Source organism: Fundulus heteroclitus, chromosome 13, assembly GCF_011125445.2.
Source record: "Fundulus heteroclitus isolate FHET01 chromosome 13, MU-UCD_Fhet_4.1, whole genome shotgun sequence".
NCBI lineage: Eukaryota > Metazoa > Chordata > Actinopteri > Cyprinodontiformes > Fundulidae > Fundulus > Fundulus heteroclitus.
Window position 1 is genome coordinate 11,194,622 of NC_046373.1, and position 23,803 is coordinate 11,218,424.

At 41.5% G+C, this 23,803-nt stretch overlaps 3 protein-coding genes across 6 annotated transcripts; 2 read left to right on the forward strand and 1 right to left on the reverse strand.

Moving 5' to 3' along the window:
- Positions 1-563: 563 nt before the first annotated feature.
- On the reverse strand, positions 564-6,037 carry aste1b (asteroid homolog 1b). Of its 4 annotated transcripts, none has more exons than XM_021324708.2 (7): positions 6,019-6,037; positions 4,715-4,965; positions 4,136-4,402; positions 3,106-4,043; positions 1,579-1,837; positions 1,318-1,510; positions 564-1,150 (listed from the first exon to the last, which is right to left on the reverse strand). In XM_021324708.2, the coding sequence occupies exons 2-7, from the start codon at positions 4,950-4,952 to the stop codon at positions 847-849; spliced, it is 2,199 nt and encodes a 732-aa protein (XP_021180383.2). In that variant the 5' UTR covers positions 4,953-4,965; positions 6,019-6,037; the 3' UTR covers positions 564-846. The 4 variants fall into 4 exon arrangements, with proteins under 4 accessions (XP_021180383.2, XP_021180384.2, XP_012734346.2 ...); XM_021324709.2 differs by lacking the exon at positions 6,019-6,037 and adding an exon at positions 5,254-5,508 and having other exon boundaries at positions 1,579-1,810; XM_012878892.3 differs by lacking the exon at positions 6,019-6,037 and adding an exon at positions 5,254-5,508.
- On the forward strand, positions 5,507-16,783 carry smarcc1b (SWI/SNF related, matrix associated, actin dependent regulator of chromatin, subfamily c, member 1b). The gene is made up of 28 exons (XM_012878890.3): positions 5,507-5,741; positions 6,071-6,190; positions 7,044-7,129; positions 7,221-7,302; positions 7,401-7,493; positions 7,612-7,681; positions 7,786-7,855; positions 8,034-8,109; positions 9,620-9,745; positions 9,947-10,026; positions 10,129-10,235; positions 10,329-10,388; positions 10,692-10,720; positions 11,942-12,057; positions 12,165-12,236; positions 12,326-12,439; positions 12,519-12,672; positions 12,778-12,888; positions 13,526-13,585; positions 13,765-14,023; positions 14,101-14,172; positions 14,248-14,288; positions 14,382-14,490; positions 14,580-14,716; positions 15,584-15,718; positions 16,022-16,154; positions 16,274-16,360; positions 16,473-16,783. The coding sequence occupies exons 1-28, from the start codon at positions 5,586-5,588 to the stop codon at positions 16,538-16,540; spliced, it is 2,823 nt and encodes a 940-aa protein (XP_012734344.2). The 5' UTR covers positions 5,507-5,585; the 3' UTR covers positions 16,541-16,783.
- Positions 16,784-19,264: 2,481 nt separating this feature from the next.
- Positions 19,265-20,800, forward strand: LOC118565200. Its single transcript, XM_036145052.1, has 3 exons — positions 19,265-19,345; positions 19,746-19,910; positions 19,994-20,800. The coding sequence occupies exons 1-3, from the start codon at positions 19,272-19,274 to the stop codon at positions 20,409-20,411; spliced, it is 657 nt and encodes a 218-aa protein (XP_036000945.1). The 5' UTR covers positions 19,265-19,271; the 3' UTR covers positions 20,412-20,800.
- The last annotated feature ends 3,003 nt before the right edge of the window (positions 20,801-23,803 follow it).

The window sequence follows — 23,803 nt, forward strand, 5'->3', positions numbered from 1 at the left end:
GCAGGAGGTCACTCATACTTATTTTGGTTTGATTTGGGGGTCATGATTTGTCATATTTTATTATAGACTCTCCCTGTTTGGGAGAGTTGGGCTCAAAAATCATAATTGAAACAGGGGGTTAATATATTTTTCAGGAAAACGACAATATTGCATGAGATATGAGCATTTTCCTGTCCATCGCCATGATTCATCAAAATATAAACAAATAAATTCATATTTAAATACGTGATTTGTAAAGGCAAAGGGGCAAATTCATCGGGAGCCGTTGACGTTAGCTGCCAATAAACAGTCTTCATGGTGTCGTTTTCACGGGCTACCACATAAAAACTCTTAATGTGGACTTTTTACATAATAGTAAACAATAATATGTAAAAAAAAAAAACAAGACCCCACGAGTGCCAAAACTGGTAGTGTGTCCCAATTAGGTAATTTCACTCTTTCTTACACTATAGTTAGCCTACATTTTCAGAATAATTTCTTTTTAATAGATGCACCAACCACTGACCAGCTCCCGTTACTCCCACAAATTTCATCGTATAAATGCATCAACAAACAGGATACACTTTTTTTTTTACATTCAGTGTTTAGTCCTCCAGCAAACATGACGGGACAAACAGAGTTTACTGATTTGTTTTTTTTAAAAAATGCTTGTAAAATGATGCATGCTCTTTAAAAATGCTAAGCAGATGAGTTATGACACTAAAGGCTGCTTCAAACATGACACGTGTACCCAGATATCGCTTAAAGAGGTTAAAATAGTGCAAAGCGGTGACAGTAAAGATCAAAAATGTTCCCGTCCCCCAACGGATAACCCTTTAAATCTGTTCACTTCTCTCTTCCTCTCCTTCAATCGTCATACTCCTCCTCGCTCATAAGGAGAGCAAACCTGTTGTTCACCTCCTCGGAAACGCTCCCTCCTCCGTGGGACTGCCCTCTTCCGCCCCTTCCTCTCCTCCCCTGGCCTCTGCCTCTCTTCTTCTTCCCCGGCCCCGGGCAGGAGGGGCCGGCTTTGACGCTGCAGGCCTTCACGGCGCCCAGCAGGCAGGAGCAGAGTTGTCCGGCTAGAGAGGCACCGGGCAGCAGGGACTCCACAGCCCAGCCTGCTTTCTGGAACCTGAGGAGGCCGTGGACCAGGGTACCGCTAAACAACCTATGGGATTAAAGAAAGATTTTTACCTTTTTTTTGAATCCTGGGAAAGGCTTCAGGAGGGGATTTTTAAAAAAAATGTATTACAGGGAATCTGCTTTTTTGTGCTTCTTAGTTTTACCTCAGCAGGATGAATATATAAAATAATGTAAATAATGTTTTAATCTCACCATGACAGATCGGGCTCGGGCAGCGGACTCAGAAGCAGCTGATTCAGACACAGAGCGCTCCAGAGGCAGGACTGCCACTGGCTGAGGCAGTGAGCCGCCCCGACGTCCACTCCTCGTCTCTCCCCTGGTCTCACCCGTTGGTGATCTAGTGCTGACAGAAAAGCTTGCTCTGTGGCCCAGTTACGCTGTGGGGCTACAACGTTTTACCATTAGAGGTGAATCTCCTGACCCGCCGGGCTACATTTCGTCAAATCAACTAACCAACGGGGATTTTGTGCGCGGCTCCAGGCTGGTTGTTTAAGGCCAGCTCTCCGTAAACCATGCCCAGCACCAAAGCCCGCAGCAGGGGCTCCGAGGGTCTCGGTGCGGCCTCGCGCAACCAGAACCCGGTCACCGCGACGGCGAGCTGCAGGTGGGGAGGAACCGGAGCCAGGGCCGACGGCTTCACGGCCAGGACTTCGAAAAGGACTCCAAGTCGCACTGCAGCAGGAGCCTGGATATAACACGCATCGGATAACAGCTGTAATCAGATGGGGGGGGGAAAGCTCAACAGAAGGAAATACGGTTATATAGATGGGGACTTGTCTTATTTCATCAGCTGAAAGATAAAAAGGTCAGCTTTCAGGGGTGATAATGAATCTAGTAGAATAAACCTATTTCTGATGTTCCAACGGATTCATTTAAAGCCCAAACTCAATCCTGATTTTCCAGGTACTTCATCATGACTTCTTTTACAAATGAAATGAATGCTTTAAAACGTTTGAACTCTCCGATAATCAAAAGAGTGAAAAGTATAGCCCTTGCCAAAGCATTCATACCCCCTTGAACATTTCACATAGGTTCACGTGATGGCCACACACTTCTATTCAATCCAGCGCGGACGCGCCGTCGCCACTAGAGTGATTTTAAAATGTTATGATTAACTTTTAAAGTTTTTAAAAGCTCTTGTTCTGCCTTACTTAACTGTTCCCGACAACATGTACACACAAGTAAGAGCCCTGCGGTCAACTAGCCAGTTCGTCTAACCAAATTCCAGATGCAAATATAAAGGCGACCAACCTTTCGCATTAGCTGCGGAACAAATACAGAACAATTTTTTTTTTCAAATCACTGTTTAAGACCCATCTTGAAATCTAGGGGTTAACCAGCTCCAGTCCTCAACACCTGGTGTCCTGCAACTTTTGGATGGGTCCCTGGTCCAACGCGCCTCAAACGGCTGAATTTCCTCCTCAGTATGGCGTCGAGTTCCTGCTAATGATCTAATAGTTTGATGAAGGTGTGCTGACGCAGGGACACATCTAACGGTTGCAGGACACTTATATGTTATCCGTAAGATATAAATTTCTGTAAATTGGAATTTTACTTCATTCTGTGGTTTGGTTTATTTGGTTTTAGCTTAATTGTAAAGCACGCTGGCCAATATTTAAAATATGTCATATAAATCCATTTGACACATTGTAAAACACAGAGGCGGCCTCATGCTGTAGGCATGCCTTGCTTCAGCACGGACAGAGAAACTGGTCAGAATAGAGAGGAAGATGGAGAAGGGTAGATAAAGGGCAATCATAAAAGAAAGTGTTATCTTACCCTGAGTATTGAGACACAGATAAGATAAAATGGCCTAAATCAAAAACATATTCATTTGTGAAACCCAGGCCACACTTTTCCAATTTTAAAGTTGGATATTATTTTTTAGAAATCGTGTATTATTTCCTCTCACTTGAACATTGTGCACCAACTTGTGAATAAACATCCTGCAATACTGTTAATCGTAGGAAATGCGTTTACCTGACTAAGCCCATCCAGATATACGCGGTTCCTGGGGATGATTGCCTCCACTTGGTTTTTCTTCAGGTTCAGGTCCAAACGGTCGTACTCTTCCACAAAAACCGGAGAACTAAAGCCATGCGACTGCGCCGCGGCTGCCTTGGCTGCTTCATTCAACCCCTGCTGACCCCTGCCTCCGCCCCCTCTTCCTCCTCGTCCTCGTCCTCCTCTGATTCCCTGCATCTGGACGTGCGCTTCCTTTGACGGTTGTGCGCCGCTACCTTGCAGCAAGATCCCATACACAGCCTGTCGTATGGCTGTGGAGCTGCAGTGGCTGCTGGCTAGCTTACTATTCTCCACTTGCGGGAAGAGAAGGACCCTCTGCATGACGAAAGCGTCAAGAGCCAAAGGAGGCAGCTGTCCCTGCGCTGCAGCCAGAGACAAGCACTCCGGCAGCTGTGCCAGAGCAGATGTCTTCCCTCTCGGAGCTAATGCACCTCCAGAGAACCAGGGCGCCAGTGAGCTCTGGGCCTTGATGTTGTACTCTTGCATAGCGGCCCACAGCTGGGCGCTGAGCCCACACTGCTGTGCTCTCTTGCCCGCCCCGGCCTCCCCGTCCATTAGCCTGCTAACCTCCTCCAGTGCCTCCGCCACACTCGGGAAAGAGGACAGCCAGTTGAGGATGCCCTCGATGCGAGAAGCGGGCGCTCTGCCTCTACCCCGGCCACCGCCCCTTCCCAATGCCCTCCCGTCTATGAGAGCAAGGAGGGTCTCCGCTTCTTTCGGAGCGCCATAGTCGTTGCCAGTTAGGACTGCGCACAAAGGAAGCAACTCGCGATTCATGCCCCCAAACCGGCGACACAGGTTGTTGGTGGTGTAACACCGGGATGGGACGTAGCGCTGGGAAGCTTTGCCGTTAAGGTTGGTCCACTGGAAGAAACGGAGCGGCAGGTAACCAGCTGAGACAAGAAAAGACAACAAGGGGACATAAAATGTGTTAAATGACTAACTGCGAGTTAGTAGAAAGGGTTTTTTGAATCTTGAACCGCACCTGGAAGGTCAAAGATGTAAAAATCACTGTCATTCGTCAGCACCGGGCAGTTCCACTGGCGCGCCAAGCAGGCAATGTCCCAGTCTGCCTCTGCTGGACACTGTATCAGCGGGATGCCCCTCTGGACCAGGACCTGGACGAAGACTTTTCTCACGAGGATCGGGAGGACAGAGCCTCCGCGGCCATGAGAGAGGCTGTCCGCTTCCTTTATCTTGGACTGCAGACGCTGACGGAGAGTGGGGAACTTCTTGTCACTCGGGTCCATCCCTTAACGTGATAAAAAGAGAATTGGCAACAATTAAATGTCTGCTGGTGTAACGTCCTTTGCAAAAAGATTAAAAGTGGGATGAATGGACTGCAGTTTAAGATAAAAAGAACAAATACTAATGATCAAATGGCGGTGCTAAACATAATCAAAAATATTTTTTCAGGCTTGAATACAAATGGGAAAAAAATAGTATGTAGGCTTATGCCAGATACTTTTTACTTATTTATTTTTTATTTCTATTTTTACAATGAAAGTATGATAAAATAAGCAGACAGTTATTTATCAAGTAAACATGTCAGCAACTTCCTTACCCCCATCCAGCAACACGTAGGGCTGGATGTTACAGGCTGCCAAAGCAGAGAGGAACTGGGTCAGAAGGCAAGCGAACGCATCGTAGTCCCCTCCATGCTGCTGATCCAAGCCGTGGTTGAAGTAGAGGCGGAAATACAGACTGCAGCCGTCAATAACCAGCCGACTGTCCCTGAACCTCACATCTTGGAGGAAGTTTGTGTTGGACTCCACATATGTAGTCAACCCTTGTACACCCATGACATCTCAGTGCCTGCGAGACGGAGAGCAAAGCAAAAACGACATGTGGACCATATAGAGTACGATCAGTGCTGGAGTGCCGGAGCAAAGGTTACCAGGATAACAATAAACAGTTAGTAAGCTTAGAATATCAATAGCACTTAGATTTTGTTTCTTTTATGGCTGTATTTGCAAATTCTAACACTACGATAACAACACAAACTACAGAATACCTAACATATAACTCGACCAAGTAATTTGTACTTACTGAGCTGTCATACAGTTAGCATAGTAAATGATGGACAGTACATATGGCACTTACCTTGTTTTCTTGAAACGCGCCTACTTCCTGGTTTGTTACCTTTCAAAATAAAAGCGCAGTCCTTTCTAAAACTGTTAACATGTTCGTTTTTGTTCTAAAAACGCATATTTGAATGGAAAATAAAATGCGCACAAGTATACGCAAAAAAAACAACAAAAGAAAAACGAGTAAAAGCAGACAGTTCATGACCCTTTTACAGAAAAACGACCCGTTTTATGACGAAAGAGCCGCAATCTCGCGATACACGGCGAGAACGCAGCCCGCTAGCAGCCGCGCTAGCCAGTTTCGGTTTTGTCGCGTTTGAAAATTCGCTCCGTTCTGCGGCGGCTACCATGTCCGGAGGAACGAACCCCGGTTTTCCGGGGACAAGCCAGGCGTTGGCGCATCGGAAAAAAGACAGCAGCCCGTCGGCTCGGTTCTGGGAGAGCCCGGACACTTTAGCCCAGCTGGAGGTGGTGCGACAGTGGATCGGGAAGCACTACAAAAAGGTAGCTAGGCTGGAACCGCTAGCCGCCACCCCCCTCTGCTAAGAGGAACCCCGAAGGCGCACTTGTAAACAAATCTCTTCTGCTGGGAAAATAATAATAATAATTCACACGGGGATGCTCGCGGTTGCTTTTGTGCGTTACAGCTTTATTGTTTAGGAGGGGGGTTAATTAATGGGCAGAGGTAACTCATTGTATTCGTTGTTTTTATACCGACAAGTTGGGGAGTCTTGCGTGTAAAGAGTAATAAATGAACGTTTTGCGGTTTAAAAGTACTGACCTTTCCTTTCCCCCCCTCTGAAAACGTGTGTGTGTGTGTGTGTGCCTGTCAGTATTTGCTGGTGGATGCTCCGTCATGTCAGGTCCTGGCCGGAGTCACCCTGCAGCTGCTCCAGTTCCAGGAGGACGCATTTGGCAGACAGGCTCCAGACCCCGCGCTCACAAAGATCCCGGTGAGCGTCCCCCGCAGCTGTCATCGCCTTGGGGACTGTTGTCATCTAACTAGCAACCCTTCTACCCCCCCAGCGGTACCAGCGCTGCCTTTTGGCGGTGCTGCTGTTGGTATTCAGTGGTAATTGCTATGAACAGACCGTGACGTAGAGACGATTGACACCAGCAGATGCAAAAGATGAGGTGTATGGAGCATGCTGGTGTTTTGGTGCTTTAGAAAACCCTCCGAAGAGAAGTGCAGTGGAGGAAAATCTGAAGATCTGATAATGAAACGGGGCCGATTTCTAGTGGCTGCTTTTGATCTGGCCTGAAGTCGGAGCTTTGGTCTGTTAGTGACATTAAACCCAGTATAAACATCGTGAGCAATGAGCATGCTCAGTGCCTGGTTTTCTTCTAAGGTTACTAGCTAATAATAGTGTATTTCTCTGTGTTTCGCACTTTTAAACACTGCAAATGTGTTGAACATATGAGATATGGAAGAACTTACAAGCAATGTATTGCCTAAGGTAAAGTTTTTTTGTTTTTTGGGGTTTTTGTTTTTTCTGCTACAGCTACCACTATTTATATCCAGATCAGTTTGCCCTTTGCTAATTTATTACCCCATATTTACCACAGTGTTGCCATTCTGTCCCAACCTCTATTCTGCAATTGCACGCACATATTCTTGCATTAAACTTGCATGAAACTTGTCATAATTCAATTCAAACTTATTTTCTTAATATGATCAGATTGAGCGAGCATCTGCCGACACCAACCAAAAGCGTTTTTTAATGGACGATGATGCTTAAGATGGTTTTTTCATATGTGTGGTTGTTTTAGATACTAGAGTCAAATAATTTCACCCATTCTCTGCAGGCACACTGCTTCCTGGACTTGCAACCAGGCGGCGGACTCTGCCACATCCTCGGCACTGCGTACAAATTCAAGGTTGAGCAGGGCTGGTGGGTAACAACCGTGCCGCGGCGTTGCCCCTCCCGTGCATTTATCTCTGTCACAGACGCAGATGTGTGATGTCGTTTCTTCTTCACGTAGGAGAAGGTTTGACCTGCAGAATCCGTCCAGAACCGAGAGAAATGTAGAGATGTTTGGCGCAATCGAAAAAGCTCTGATCCAGGTATCAAATATGTAGATGGGGGGAAAAAAAAACACACACACACACACAACAAGTAAGGGATTTTCTTCTAAAGAGATGAGAACCTCTTGTGTCAACAGAACAACTGTATCTCCCTGCCGTTGGTATTTATTGACCCCACTGTTGATCTGGAGCTGTCCAGCAGACTCACAGGTATCATCATCAAACATAAGGTAAACTGCTACAAACGGTACAGTAAGATTTAAGATATTTCCTCACTTTTTTAACAGAGATCGGCAAGGATAGATCAGCAGTACGTAACTGACATGCGCGCCTTTTCTCCCTCCCTAGGGAACAGTTACAGAGGAAAGGATAATGGCCAGTCATCACGTATACGGCCCTCTTGCTTCGACAGAGGAGGGTCAGTAAACCGCCTTTCATCTTTTATCTGTATGCGTTTATTAACATCACATGACCATTTCCCAAAGTGTTCTTACTACATTTTGTGACGACATTTATTCTCAGATGAGTGGATGCGTCCTGTTATGCGAAAGGATAAACACGTGTTGGTCCATTGGTGCATGCACCCAGACAGGTAATGGTCAGAGAAGACGTCCCTGAACGCAAACGCCTTTATGAGGCCTAATTTATCAAACGCGCACAAGCAAAAAGGAGAACACTGCAGGTTCTGTGGCCCCACTAATGTTTTTACTGCTTTGTTTAGACAAGTTAAGGCTTAAAGAATCCTATTTTCTTGTGTCTCTTTTTAACAGTTACGACAGCTGGCTGTCCTCAAGTGACGTGGAGGGAGACGTCGAAGAGCCGCCACAGTTAGAAAGGCCGTGGAGGGTTAGTACAACACTATTCATAGAAATAAAAATAAAAATGTATGCACGGCTTTGGTGCTGTATGTAATTTGAAGGTTAGTTTTCAGCTCTTCACACACTGGGAAAACTTCACATCCATACTTTTCACTTGGAAAAATGTAAAATATTTACGGATGCAGTTTGTCTTTCTGTTAAATTAGCTTAGGTTGCATTTTTTTTTCCCCCTTCCTGACAACCAACTAGAATAAACAGATTATTATTTTACCATTTAAAAACAAAAACAGGATATACACTTTAATGTATAGTTTGATTTAGTCTTTATTTGTTCTTAATCCTACCGACTATATAATGATTTGAAGCAAATTATATTTGCATATGTCGGTCTAGTCATCAGCATACTGCAAGTATATTTAAAAATAGCTATATTTACATGCACAAAATCTTACGATCTGATTGAAATGTATTCAAGTTTAAAAACAAAAAGAATCAGATTGTTTATATGTTTACCATTTATATGTGCACACAATCAATTAATCTGATCATAATGTGTGTTTATATGCACCTGGCTTTATTCAGAACAGAACCACTCTGACATGCGCAGTTATCAGATTTCCCTAAAAATAAAACCACAGAAGAAGAAGTACTTCCGTCTTTGCTGAACAACAAAAAATAGTAAACAAAGCAGTATTATTCAAGTTAGTCTGTCTTCTGAGCGCCCAGGCTGCACTTGCACCAGGTTCTAATTACGGTTGAAACGTTACTAAACAGATAATAAGTTTGAGTTTTTTTAATGTTTTGAATAGAAAGCTTGTATCAGCCCCGACAATTTTACTTCCTGACCTATTTCCGCCACTCACCAACGTGGAAATACATCACGTTGACGTCGGGAGCGCATGTGCACTCGGGTCAGTTTGTCATATTTGGAATAACTTGATCCTGACGAGCGTTTATATGCATGTCGATCGGATTATCAATCAGCATAAACCACCCCTTTCATTCTGATCATAATTTCATTCTGATTTAGCTAAATCCAATCATCATACTCCGACTGGCTTGTTTACATGACGCATTTGTATCCCAATTGGCCCTTTATTTGTCCATTTAAACGTAGCTAATACTTATTAAAGTCTGCTATTTTGGAACAGCTGTGTACCAAGTAGTAAATATATATTTGGTGTTAAGTAAATACATTAGGAAAACCCTAATTAAGATAAAGGTGGAGTTTCCTATAGGTTAAGTTTGGAGTAATATTTTAAATATAAAAGGTGTGTGTGTTGCAGGATTGATATGTTCACACATCTCACTTATAAACATTAAATTAATTTAAGTTATTAATTAAAACAATGAGTGAAAAGTGATCGTGCTTCTTGAATGTGTCCCTTTTCTCTGTGGAATATTGTAGGCAGGTGGAGCGCTAATGGATGAGATCATCCTAAATAATTCACTGATACTTTGTGATCCCCCTTTGCTGTGTGACTCTTCTCCTTTCATGATAATTTTTAAATGGTTTGGTTTGTGCTTGTGTGCTCCAGGTTCATGCCGGTTGGGTCCTGGACACGGACGTGTTTAATGAGTGGATGAACGAGGAGGACTACTATGTAGATGAGAGGAATGTGCCGCTCATCCTTCGACAGCGAATCCACCTACAAGAAGATCAGGTTTGTGGGGATTTGTTCGTCTTCATGCTCTGTTGGGCTCAGTTCTTATCTGAAAACATGAAGCTAAAGTACATTTAATTACAGCTGTTCTTTAAGAGATGTGAATAAATGATGGAAAATTAAACCTTACCTTTTAAAGTACATGCTTTTTATCAAATTATGCTGAGCTCCTGATTACATGTTCTGATCGCTTTCCTACAGGACTCCAGGTCTGCTGCTTCCAAAAAGAGAAGACACTCGCCCTCCCCGTCAACCGACGGCAGGAAAAAAGGAAAGAAAGGGTTAGGCTTTGTTGTATCTTTCAACCAAAAAAGAAACCATTGTTGGTTTTTCACAGAGCAAAGTTTCCCATCTAAGACGCTTACATGTGCGTGCTGACGCAGGAGAAGGCGCGGCCAACAGGAAGAGGAGCCAGAGGAGGACCTGACCAAAGACATGGAGGACCCGACGCCTGTGCCAAACATGGAGGAAGTCATTCTACCCAAGAATGGTAAAACCATAAAATCAACAGCTGTATCCAGCTGCAATATGTAATCTCTATTTTGTTCTAGTTTTGTCTTCAATCTGTTCTTAATCTGTTTAGTGAACCTGAAGAAAGACAGCGAGAACACGCCAGTGAAAGGAGGCATCATGGCCGACCTCGGTAAGGTTGCATGAGCCACAGGAAATGGTCCGGAAGGAGCTTTAAAGACTAAAGGAGTTTTGGCCTTATTATGATCTGCAGGCATTGATTATTTAAGTCCAGGCTGAGAGCACAAGAGATGACGTCTTTAAATTGCGGATGTTTTTCTTAATTTGCATGACATTTTAATTGTGTAACTGTTGTGTAGCCTTTGCTGCCTCTGGGCCTCTCGACTCCCATAAAAAGAGGTTCTTAATCTCTGTGGGACTTTCCTGGTTAAATAAACTTTAATAATAAGGTTATTAATTCTTTATTTCCTTTTAGATGATCAGGAAGAGGATTTTCCTGGAAGGGTAAATATATTTTTTAAAGGTGTTGATGTTTCTTATGGGCTGTATGTGATATGAAAATATTATAAAAGAAAGAAACAGAATAGAGTATTCTTGAAAAGTCTGGAAAACATATTGTATCTGTATATAATCTGGGATATTGGAGTCTGACTTTTTAAAGTGTAATCGATGTTAACTGATGTAAGTTTGTACAGATGTTAAAAGAACAAAGAAGAAAAAAAGCCCCAACCTGCTAAAAACACATTCTACAACACTACTAAGGCAAGGCAAGGCAAATCTATTTATATAGCAATGCAAAGTGCTTTACAGGATTAAAATATAGCAAAATAAAACAATAGGAGCAGGTAGGAATAAAATGTAGATAGAAAATAGAACATGGAAAAAAAAAAAAGTTAACTAGAACAGTTGAAAGCAATCCTAAACAAATGTGTTTTTAATCTTGATTTAAAGGAACTCAGGCTTTCCGCACTGCTGAATTCAAACACATTCTCAGCTTTGTTTGGTTTCTGTTTTTGATGAATAAACAGAGCCAGGGGGGAGTGTTGGGTCTGTTAATACTCAAAATGTTTTGTACATTATGCTATAATGACTGATGAAGGGGAAAAATAGAATTTTTGTTAAGTTTATAAAGATAATTTTATTTTATTTTTTTAGAAATTTCAATTTATGATAAATAGAACAACATCGGCAACAATGTATATTGTAGATTTTCTTTCTCTTACTGTCAGAGAACTCACAGGTTAATAGAGTTAAAACTGTTCACTTTTTGGTCTCTGAACGCTCTTAGAGAAAGTGTTTATACTGAACCCGTAAATAATAATCTGGGGCTGCAAAGTAAAGCAACGGAACTCCTTTTTTTCTAAATATTTAAAGACGACAGAGCATCACAGACAACAGAATGTGCTTTAAGGAATGTATTTAGTGGAGGATAATCCAGACCTGACTAATCAACTTGTCATAGATTTGGAAATAGAGCTAAATTAAGTTGGTCTAGAGGCTAAAAGGATGCAGACTTCCAAACCAGAAGCTGTCTTCACTTTGTGTCATTTCAGAGAAAGTTTCTATACTCAGATTTTCAGTTCATAATAAAAACTGCCAGAGAACTCAAAAGTAATTTTAGTCTGAAAAATTCAGGAATTTTAAACTTTTGCCATAATCCTGAATCTTATATTATATGAATGTTTGTATTAATGCATTTTTTTAATGTGAAATAACAATTTCTAGGAAGAAGATGAGGGAAGAAGTGATATCCCTCGCTTATCAGAGGGAGAAGACAATATCACTGAACAAACTCACCATATTATAATACCAAGCTACACATCATGGTTCAATTATAACAGGTAAAGATTTGACTCGCGTCGACTTTTTAACTCTTTACCTTTTGTTGACGTCCATCATTGTCTTACTGTGATCCTTAAAAAAAAGTCTCCATGTAAATGTTCTCCAGCATTCACTCCATAGAGAAACGTGCGCTTCCTGAATTCTTCAATGGAAAGAACAAATCAAAAACCCCGGAAATGTGAGTGCCCCCCGGACAGTCGGCCATCTTTGTACGATGGGACGAGAGCGGCTTCCTCGATGTTTGATTGTCGCTGATGCTTTTTTCAGCTTCCTGGCATATCGTAACTTCATGATCGACACATACCGGCTCAACCCCCAGGAATACCTCAGCTCGACGTCCTGCAGGCGCAACCTCACCGGAGACGTCTGCGCTCTCATAAGGTCGGTGTTTGTGTGCGGGTGTGTGTCCTCTTGCATCGTTGGCGCCTGTGCTGCAAAGAGATGCCGTTTGTGCGTTCAGGGTTCACGCGTTTTTAGAGCAGTGGGGCTTGATTAACTACCAAGTGGACGCAGAGAGCCGGCCCCTCCCTATGGGACCTCCTCCCACGCCTCATTTCAACGTCCTGGCTGACACGCCGTCCGGGCTGGCGCCCCTGCAGCACAAGCCCCTCCAGGTTGGTGCTGCCGCTCTTACACAGGCCTCACATTTCCTCGTTGTCTTTGGCGAGTCCAATTATGGGGAACATTGTTCTCTCTCTCTCTCTCTCGTGTTCCCGCAGGTGTCCGCCTCGCAGCACATGTTGAATTTCCCTGAGAGGAGCAGAGAGAAACCTTCAGACTGCCAGAACTTTGGTCTGCGCACCGACATCTATGCCAGGAAACACCCAAAGGTGCCACGCCACAGCAGTACCCAAACGCACCTTTAACCCCGAGAAATGATGGTTTTCCTGAATTTATCTAGTGGTTGAAACTAGTGCTGGGCGATAAATCGATTTATTCAATTAATTCAAATTTACATTTTTTTTTTTAATTAAGGTTTTATTTTTGTAAAATCAAGATTTTATTCTGCCAATGCACTCATTGGGCTTCCATGAAGAGAATAGCGTGCATTGCTGAATATATTTTAAGGAAAATATATTGTCAAAATACTGTAAAGAGGAAACTTTTTTAACCATAAGGCTTTAGGTTATTCATTTACTTATTTTTTTAAGTTAGTTTGAAGTTACACTAGTGAAGTGAAGGCTGTTTTTAGCTCATTGTATAATACCATTAGCAGCAAACATTTTGTTATATTTTCATTGCTTACAACGCCACGTTCTAGTGTAACAATTGAATAAATGAATAAAGGTCAGTGGGTGTCAATGCCTTGGCCGTCTTTCAGTATTTATCCCAAACATTTTACAAACTTACACATTTTGATGATGCTTGTTAGCTATTATCTGTTATTGTGGGGACCAAATTTCCTCCGTAAATTATCTAAGAGAATTAATTTCCATCTGAAACTGTTGCCGTGTTGTTTTTTTATAGACTAAAGGAGCAAACGCAGGACGAGAATGGACGGAGCAGGAGACGCTCCTACTGCTGGAGGTGAGGCTGAAAAGTTGTGATTCTTCAGACTTAAAAAAATTAAAAGTGATATGGATCTATATTTCTCAAGGCCTCCTGCCGCACCATATTTATCTTAGAAATCTGACAGCCTTTCCTCTTTTTTCCTGCTCCGTGTCTGCCGTCTAAATGTTTTTCGTCTCTCGTTCGTTGCCCACCAGGCCTTAGAAGTCTACAGAGACGACTGGAACAAAGTCTCCGAGCACGTGGGCTCCAGGACGCAGGACGAATGCATCCTGCACTTTCTCCGGCTGCCCATCGAGGACCCTTACCTGGAGGACTCGTCGGCCTCCCTGGGCCCGCTGGCGTATCAGCCCGTGCCTTTCAGCCAGTCAGAAAACCCCGTCATGAGCACCGTGGCCTTCCTGGCGTCCGTGGTAGACCCGCGCGTGGCGTCGGCTGCAGCCAAGGCAGCGCTGGGTGAGAGGCCAGTGAGCCCGGGTTATTAAAGACCCGCGCTGTTCTATAATGTTCTGACTGGCTGCTTTTGTTCTCAGAGGAGTTCTCCAGAGCGCAGGAGGACGCGCTGTATAAGACCTCCGACCCATCCGCCCTGGCAGAACATGCAGGTGAAGCTAAAGAGCAGAACTAAACCAGCTGCCTTACATGCTGCCTGCGTATTGATCAGTTTATTTCTCTAATAGATGCCATGGAAGCTGAAAAGCTGGTCTCCAACTCGCCTCAGGTAGAGTAGAGAGAGGAAATCAGGGCTTTCAGGGATGACGTCGGGCGATTCTCAAACTAAATGTTTCCGGTTTATTGTTTGGACGTGTTGCAGGTTCCTGTGAGGGTGGACGGAGTCAAGATGGAGCCGGTTGTGTCGAAAGTGGAGGGCGATCAAGTTAAAAGAGAACACGTCGAAAGTATTCTACCAGAGGAGGTTGATGGTATGCATACGTTTCTATGTGCGTGTATAAAGAAAACCTTTTTTTATTAGAATGATCTGAGAATCAGTAATAAGTTATTTGTGTTCCAGACAGGGGGGAAGACGGCGAGAGGAGGCGGGTGGGAGAAGGGGACGACGGTGGGAGAGTGATGGAGCTGGAGCTGGTGGAGGGCAGCGTTTCCACGGCGGCGGCGGCTGCTCTGTCCTCCGCTGCCTCAAAGGCCAAGGTAAAGCCGGCCCCTCCTCGCCGTGTGAATACGTGAGGACGAAAGAGCTGTCCTAGTTTCTGAAACAAACACGCAGGGGCAGTCCTTGAGACTGCGTGCACTCGCCTTGCACGAATGTAAGGGGACAAAAGCAAAGCAGTCACTGCCGCATATCCAGTTCTTTGTGTCGTCTTCCTTTTTCTCTCCGTGTTTGTCCACGTCTAACTAGGGCTGAACGATTTTGGAAAATAATCTAATTGCGATTTTTTTTTCTTAATATTGCAATTTAATGCGATAATTCCAGTTTATTTATCATGTGTTTTTAAAATATATACAAACAACAAATCAATTTGTTTCCTCGCCATGTGGATTAGTTTCTAAAAGACCCACAGCATCTAAACTCGGAGCAGTAATGATTGCGTTCTGCCTACAATATATTTCAACCAAAATTGCAATTTTGACTTTTCTCTGCATTAACCACAAGCAACAAAAATGGCTTCTAAATAAAGATGTTTGTAAACAAGGACTATTTTAAATATGAACTTTTAATGTTTCTATTGATAAGAATATTATTCAAGAGAACAGCTTTTAATTTAATTGGACATCAATCCTTGTTGAACATAAAGTGCAAAGTCCAACCAACAAGAAAGTCTATGTATTAAACTGATTGACCAGAACTTAATGCTTTGTATGATTATACAAACTTTAAAACAAGTAATAAAATTAGATTATCTCACTGCTGCAATTGTCTTCCCTTCCATGTGGAGGCAAACTCACTATCGAGTTCTTTGTGTCGTCTTCCTTTTTCTCTCCCTGTTTGTCCACAGATGCGTTAAAATCCTGGCAGTCTCACTTCTGCGTTTGTCATCTTGACTCTGTCTCTTGCAGCACTTAGCAGCCGTAGAAGAGCGGAAGATCAAGTCCCTTGTTGCTCTACTGGTAGAGACGCAGATGAAGAAGTTGGAGATCAAACTGAGACATTTTGAGGAGCTGGAAACCATCATGGACAGAGAGAAGGAGGCCGTGAGTACAGATGTGGCCCAGTGTAGCTCAAATTTCTCATCCTAAGCCTCTTTTAGGTTTAACTTGCGTAAAATGTCACTGTCTAGATAAATCTGGAAATAGAATTTAAGAAGACCTTCCCTCCTGCCTTCCCTGCTTATGTCCCCACTTGCTGTGTGTCTCTGTTTTTCTTCAGGCTCTAAATTTTCAGCCCAACTATTGTAGAAATATCTGCCATAAATTCATATGAATCTGCAGGATTTTGAGTCAAATAAAGGTCTTTTTTAGTAATCATACTTTGATGTGTCTATTTGTCTGCCTCAGCTGGAGCAGCAGCGCCAGCAGCTGCTGACAGAGAGGCAGACCTTTCACACTGAGCAGCTGAAGCAAGCAGAGATGAAGTTTCGCCAGCAGAGGGAGCAGCAGAGTCAGCCGGGTTACACCATGCAGCATTCAGGTCTGAACCAAACGCACACAACCACTGAGACATGGCAGCTCTGCATTATGTTAATGCGTTCTGGTCCTGTGAGGGTATAATATTATTCACTCTTCACCTTTTGGTCTTACATTCTTCAGGCCAGCCCGTGGCCAGCAGGATGGTACCTGGTGGAGGAAACGCTCAGACGATGGCCCCACGGCACCCTGGAGCTCCAAATGGGATGTGTGAGTATTTTACGACGCTGCCATGGGTTTCGTATGATTTAAGAAATATATATATATATTTTTTAAAAGGTTTCAATCGCACTGACCAATACTCCTGTCTGTCCCGTCTCAGACCCATCGTCACAGCCTGATGGGATAGCATCTGCTCAGCCCACCCCTCCATCGTCCAGTCACACATGAACTGACCAGCAAACAAGACAGACATAAGAAAAAGGTTTGCTTTAAAGAAGGATGAATAGATCACATGGTCAGGAAATCAAACCGAAGACTGTAAATTGTCAGTAGTCCATTGTTTTTAGACTGAAAGCACCCTAACTGATGTGTGTTTGGTCATCAGTTAAGTTTGTCTTATATTTGTGAAATAACTGTTCGCTGGCATCAAGAGTTGAGAAACACGACTCATTAAAGTTGCTTTTTTATGAATCTTTGTGCCTCTGTGTGTTTTTTACTGGAAATTCATCCTTGAAGCTCACAAATCTATTCAAACGCGCCACAATGAAAACCACTGAACCTGTTTTTTTTTTAAATAGCCTAAACTTTAGCAGCTCCTTTAGCGCTTTACAAATTGAAGTATTGTAGTGATCCTAGTTTTGCCTAAAATATGTTTCAAATGTAAAAAAAAAAAAAAAAAAGTAAAACATAAAAAAGCTTGTAGTCTTGCTTGTTTTCTACCAATAACACTGAATCCTAGCATGGCAACTTGTTTTATACTAATCTTAAAGAAATCTTTAATAAATTGGAAGTTAAGATGTTTCACTGCTTATCATTAAAATGTAAGTAAAGTATATTTTATTGCTTTAGACATAATACATTGTGTTTATATGTTACCAACGTTTAGAAATTTCAGTCTTATAGGTTGAGAGGGTTAGGAAATAACACTATATCAGGCTTTCAACATGTCATGCCAAAGTGAGATAGGTTCTGGTCCACAGCTTTGGCCGGAGAATCTAGTCATGCACTCTTCAAATCGGATCTTTATGGAGAAATGGTGGTTGGAAGACGGATGGACCTAAATGCAGGGAGTTCTTCAAACAAGTCCTGTTTGTGGCTGCAAAAGAACTGAGATGGGTGGGAGTCCACCTGCATATTCATGTGTTAAGAGTGGACCAGTCAAAGGCTAGAACAAAATCTAAATATCAATCTGCAACAAGACTTTTTTTTTTTTTTTTTTTACATATTCTTTTCATCCAAACTGTCTTGAGTTTCAGCTAATTTACAAAGAAAAACAGGAAATTCAGTCGGTCGATGTGTGAGACCGAAGATCACCCAGAGACTTGCAGCTGTAATTTGAACCAAAGGTGCTTCTACAAAGTATTGACTAAAGAGGCCTGGAAACCACTCTCTTCAGGTTTATATTTGTACAAAATTCTTGAAAACATTTATTTATTTATTTTTGTCAGCATCTAGTCACGATATTACTTATTGGCATCTAAGAGCCAATCAGCCACCTGTGCAGGTGTTCCCAATCGTCAAGCTGTTCACCATCATCCTGAGCTGTGACTGAAAGAGGGCTTAAAAACTGGCTGCTGACTGCCACCTCCTGCAGACATCATCGCCACCGCCGCAGGTATGAAGGGATATCTTATTATGGAGATACCGTACTGAGGCTAAACCAGTTGGTAAATAACTTAAAATTAAAGGATTTTTCTTGTTGGTAGGACTTTTATGGTAAATGTGATCACACATGTAGATGTTTGTACTATAGATGCAGCAGAAACCTGCACTTAATCTGTTTTTAGTAATGGATTTTTCTAATTCTGAGTGTTTTTGTTTCCCTTTTGAATGGTTCAGCATTTGTTAGGAAAATTAATTTGAGGTTTGGAGTCTATATGGAAACTCTTGATTAAATCTGATGTAAAATAGCCTTTGGTGCTTGTCATGGGAAAAATATCAGTGCAGGGGGGATATCTAGATGGAATTCTACAACTAAGGGAAATCTCATACAGTATCATCCCCTTATGGCTAAGAAAGTAGAGCACATCACCCCAGTTCTAAAGTCCTTCCACTGGCTCCTTGTATCTGAGAGAATAGACTTTGAAACTCTTCTGTTAGTCTATAAATCCCTGAATGGCTTAGCACCTAAATACATCACAGACTTGTTATCAGTGTATCAACCATCCAGACCACTCAGGTCTTCTGGCTCCTGTCTACTCTGCATACCTACAGTAGAACCAAACATGGAGAAGCAGCATTTAGTTCCTATGCTCCACTGATCTGGAACAAACTTCCACGGAAACTGTAAAGGTGCTGAAAGCCTGAGTTCTTTTAAATCAAGATTAAAAACACACTTAAGATTGGCTTTAACTGTTCTAATTACTAGTTAGTTTTACTGAAACATCATTAGTTCAAGTTTGTAGTCTAACTGTTAATATTTGCTTTTAGTATCTATTTTCCCATGTGTTTTTTTTTCCTACATTTTATTCCAACTTGCTTTTATTCTGTTTTTTATTTTCCTATATTTTAATCATGTAAAACATTTTCCACTGTCTTTGTACTGAAATGTGCTATACAAATAAATTTGCCTTGCCTTTTTTGGGAGGTTAGGGGGGGGGGGGGGGGTTGCTTTGATAGGCAGAGTTTTGCCAGTGATCAACAAGACCAAATTGTCTTACTTGTGACAAATGCATTTGACCTTTGGAAGGCCAACCCCCAGCAAGCAGTTTCAGTCACCCAATGAACGGCACCTCACAAGGGTCCACAACACTAAAAAAGGGTGGTTAGCATTAAAACAAAAGATTTGGTAACTTTTTCAAGGTGGAGCCAACAAACTCAACTCAGCTACACAAGTCAATGTGTTTTCTTTATTTGGCTCTAATGAAAGGCAAATAAGCTATCCAGTAGTATGAGTTATTGCTATACCATATGTCATCTACCAAACACACTTTTTTTTAATGCGCTTTTTATATTTTGCATGTTGCAAGGCTGCCAGACCCTCTGCCACTTACCATCTGGTTCAGAGAAGTCTTCCCCTGAAGTCATCAGCAGGTATGTGTGTCTTGATTTGTTAAATTGTACACCAAGATCAACCAGAGGCAGTTAAAAAAAAAGATCTGTAGACCTAATAAAATTTAGATATTAGTCAAAATGAACATCTTGTACAACTTGAGATGCCAGATCCGGCAGTGCTTTGATTGGCTTCAAAATGCATCCTAAAACAAGAATTTCTTAGACCTGTATATTTTGTTCTTTGTAGTTGGTGGACCATCTTGTTCTTCACCACTTCTGCTTACTTCAACCTTTTTGGCAACTAAAAAATCATTTACAGAACTAAATGGATTTTCTTTTTAATATTCCTTCAATATGCACATGGTTTTGATTAATGCACATAATTTTTTTTTTATTTTTTTTTTTTATTTATTTATTTATTTTTTTTTTTGTCCTGCAGGTGGATCACGCTGAAAATGGAGATTGTGGAACTAATAAGCACTGGAGCTGAAATCGTGATGGCTGCCATCGCTCTTGGCCAAACCATAAGTGAATTGGCACCACAACGACAATGCGACGTTCAGATCACCAATTTTTCAGACCGCTACATTCTCGCAAATCCTGGGTAAGGAACCACCTATAGCAACTTTTAGGATTTTAGTGTCTTGTTGGAGAGGCTGACCTTCGGTTTTTACTCTTGATTTCCAGGATGTTTCTCTGCAAGGGAGTCTGCATTAATCCTTTGTCTCCCAAAATTGTACCATCTGAATCCGGAGGTGCGTTGTTTGCCAAGGTGCCCCTTACAGGACATGGATTTTCTGGCATTATCACCTATGATCTTTTTAACATTTCCACTAGCAAAATCACTGAGCAAATGGTTGTGTACTTCAAGGTTCCCTATGATTTAAACTTGAAGGCAAATAAATATGCAGTGGGAGTCTTTGATGTTTGCAGGGGGTGTAATGTGAATCTGCATGAAGAAATGGCAAAGAAAAAGGACATAACATTTATTCGAGGCAAAGCCAAGGGCCCCTCCCTGACTCACGTGAGCCAAGACGTCACTATAAGTGCCACAATGTCAGACAGCTATTCTTCTGTAATAAAGGTGAGCTTAAGTGACTACTGAAATTTATTTTATGCATTTTTAACAAATTCCTCAAATGAAATTCATTTAAATGTAATTTTTATAACATTACTACAAACTAGCAGTCCAATTTTTTTATTTTTAGATTGTAGTGTGTACAAATTGCCATATGCTCAAGTGTTGAGCTCAAAATACAAGTTTGTGTGGAGCAGGATGGCCACTAAAAGGATTGCCCCAAATCAGGTTAAGTGGGAAAGCGGTAACAAACGTTAATGGGTTTAGCTCTTGTTACTTTGCTAAAACTGAACAAGGGTCATGATTTAAAGAGACTGTCACATTTTATTTATTTTCATTTCAGCTGTCAAGTGTCCCCCCTCACCCCATTTACTGCCATTTCTTAATTTCTATGTAAAATAATACTGGCTTGTGTTTTTTTTTTTTTTTTTTTTTTTTTTTTTTTTTTTTTTTTTTTCCCCAGATCAGAATAAACAAACTTGTAATGGCATTTATTGTGTGTGTCTGTGTGTGGAGATTTTTAGGGATCTCTTTATTAAAATCTAAAAGGACTTCCGTGCATTTGTATATCAACCCTTTGTGAAATCAATTGCGGTTCCGGCTCTTGGACTTCTGTGAGTATGGCCATCAGCTTTGACCGTTCTTTGTGAAATGGTTTAAAGGAGCAAGAAGTAAGATACTTACTATAAAATCAACCTAAATCATTCTCATTCATCACCTGAGATTCAAGTATCAATCCCTATAAATGATCAGTCCGCCAACAATTTTAGTCAAGTTTTTCTCCTTTCACTAGAGATATGGTCGCTTCCTGGTTCCTGAGCCAATCATATGAGAGTTCCCAAAAGAGAGCGCAGCATTTGGTATTTTATCTTGGCAAAAAAGCAGAAAAGAAGCAAACCAGAAATGGAACAGAATACATCATGGAAGGAGAAAATCAGTGGAGCTTCACACCAACTTTGGACTGTTAACTAAATGGCGGGTCTTAGTGAAAGGTACTGTGTATGTGTGGTTCCAATTTTAACCACCAGGTGCCATTATTACTCATTCTTTAAGCTCAGAGGGGATGAATGGTTACTGCAATGAGGCCTCCCTCCTTCAATCTGACCTTACACTTACAGGAAATGCTTTCGTTAAAAAAAGATTTTTAAGGGAGACTACTGGTATCCATCTTTCTTTTACTAACCAGACTGGTGGGTTGAAAAGGAATTTGTAAACTCTTCTTCACTGTGGAAACGCTTGCTGCTCAGGAAAGGTGAAGCTGGAAGACCGGAGCTGAATCGTGGAATCCATCAAGAAGGTGTTGCACGACCAATTTAGAAAGAATTGCCAAATATCTGAGAGCAAAGTGTGTGTGGAACTACATTTAGTTTTTTTTTTTTTTTTTTTTTTTTTTTTTTTTTTTTTTTTTTTTTTCTTCCTTGCCAAGGCAAATGAATATGCAGTGGGAGTTTTCGATGTTTGGAAGGGTTGTATTGTGAACAAAGAAAAGGGACAACTTTTATCTGGGGCCAAACTAAGGGCAGAGACGTGCCCCTAAAAACCGGAAGAAATCACTGCATTTAAAGTATTGACACAGGAGGATAAATGTATGAAACTGTCATATTTTCCTTTCACATCACACAATGCTTTGTATTAGTGTACAAATTAAAATACATGCAAAATACTTTGAAGTTTTTTTGTTTTTGTTTTGGTAACAAAATGTGAAAAGGTTTTCCCAAGTCGCTTATAAGTTGAATCGCCCCAAAACTATGTTACTCTAACAAATTGTGAATGAATTGTACCAAAGGTAACTTCCATGGAAAAAAAAGCAGCTGTCTTTAATCAGATTTTTTATAGAAAAAAAAAATAGTATTGTCTCTGTCAGGTTGTTTTGCAGTTTGTTTTTGTCCAATTAAATATAATCCCCAAAGAATCTGTACACCCTACACAATTTGGGAATGCTACCAAAATACAGTTTAAATAAGGCCAAATGTAAATTTTAATTTTGGCCATCCCCCCAAATGTTTTTTTTTTTCTGATAAAAAAACACTAGGCTTCAGATCAAGCACTAGGATTATAGTTTTAAACTAAACTGGGTTAACTCAAAGCTACCTGTACTTGTCTTTACAAACTGCACAAATCATGTAAACCTTTGCATCATTACTCTAGTCTCTCTTTCAACCTTAGTGGGAAAGCAACACACCAGGAGGTAAGGTATACAGAAAATTGCTTAGATAGTATTCAGGGAAGCTCCAGTATTACCCCGTCTCTCGCCCACTGACAGCTGGAGATAGGCACCGGCAGCCCTCGCTGCATGTAAGGGATAAGCATGTAAGAAAATGGATGGATGAATGGAAGCTCTAGTATGAATCCCAGTTTTTAGCCTAAACTGGTCAGCTGATGCAGCTCAGTCAAACTTAAGGAACATTTTTGTACAAAATATAAAGGAAAATGTATCTAAAACCCGCCAAAAAGGGGAAACGTTTAAATTGAAATGGGAATAGAAGTTAGCCTGTGTTTTTTATGCTGTCTTAAACATTATAGGTTATTCTAAGAGCATTACTCTCTAAAAAAAACGTAATCAAATTTAACACAATATCCCACCAAACAAGAGGAATGCTACCTGGGGGGCTTTTAAACATTCATTTTTCATTTGAGATGTTTTGCTTTGTTTAGTTTTTTTTTTTTTAATGGCATTCCTTTTTAAATTCTGCCATTTAAAATGGGATATTATCTTTCTAGTTATGAGTACATTTTGGTCAGTGTGTGAAAATATAGAAATGTATGAAGCCAACCATTTAAAGATGGAATTTTATGATTTTCAGTGGATGTGTGGCTAGAAACAACAACAAAACAATCACAAAATGACAGTTATTTAAACCACATAACAAAGGAGAACACTGTTCTGCAGATTTTATTGGCAGGATTACAGATATCTGCCTGATGGAGGTGTGATTCCCTGATTATAATATAAACCATCCTAACTTACATTTTCTATTAAAAAAAAAGATAACCTAACCAAATTCTATCAGCTAATTGTGTATCCTTTCGAAATGTTATTAATGACTTTATTTACCATTGAATGTAAATCAGGCCTACAAGTTAATCATTATTACTGGTAATTTCACTGCTCTTCTCATTTCCTCTCGCTTTCTGCTTTCAACCAGAACACGCTCAACCCTTGAGAAGACTGCTGGTTTCTTCTTATTATTATTGTTTTAGCTCTTATTTTAGTAGTCCCTACCTGTCATCTCTGAGCTCATCAGCTTCTCCTTCAGGCGGCTCTGGTTACCAGCTGCTTCCAATCACCCGGACCTTCACCAACCTGAACCGTGGGAAACCTGAGTGGCAGTGAGCTGCAGAAGACAAGTTGTCCAACAGGCGCAGGACATGGTTTAAAACAGCTGCTGGAGGTACAAACCACTATCAATCAAACTGTT

Coding starts and splice junctions, on each gene's coding strand:
- LOC118565200 (XM_036145052.1), top strand. CDS start 19,272: ATGTTGCAAGGCTGCCAGACCCTCTGCCACTTACCATCTGGTTCAGAG. Junction 19,346..19,745: donor TCCCCTGAAGTCATCAGCAG/GTATGTGTGTCT, acceptor TTTGTCCTGCAG/GTGGATCACGCTGAAAATGG. Junction 19,911..19,993: donor TACATTCTCGCAAATCCTGG/GTAAGGAACCAC, acceptor CTTGATTTCCAG/GATGTTTCTCTGCAAGGGAG.
- aste1b (XM_021324708.2), bottom strand. CDS start 4,952: ATGGGTGTACAAGGGTTGACTACATATGTGGAGTCCAACACAAACTTC. Junction 4,403..4,714: donor CTACGTGTTGCTGGATGGGG/GTAAGGAAGTTG, acceptor TATCACGTTAAG/GGATGGACCCGAGTGACAAG. Junction 1,838..3,105: donor ATCTGGATGGGCTTAGTCAG/GTAAACGCATTT, acceptor ATCTGATTACAG/CTGTTATCCGATGCGTGTTA.
- smarcc1b (XM_012878890.3), top strand. CDS start 5,586: ATGTCCGGAGGAACGAACCCCGGTTTTCCGGGGACAAGCCAGGCGTTG. Junction 16,155..16,273: donor TTACACCATGCAGCATTCAG/GTCTGAACCAAA, acceptor TACATTCTTCAG/GCCAGCCCGTGGCCAGCAGG. Junction 16,361..16,472: donor TGGAGCTCCAAATGGGATGT/GTGAGTATTTTA, acceptor GTCCCGTCTCAG/ACCCATCGTCACAGCCTGAT.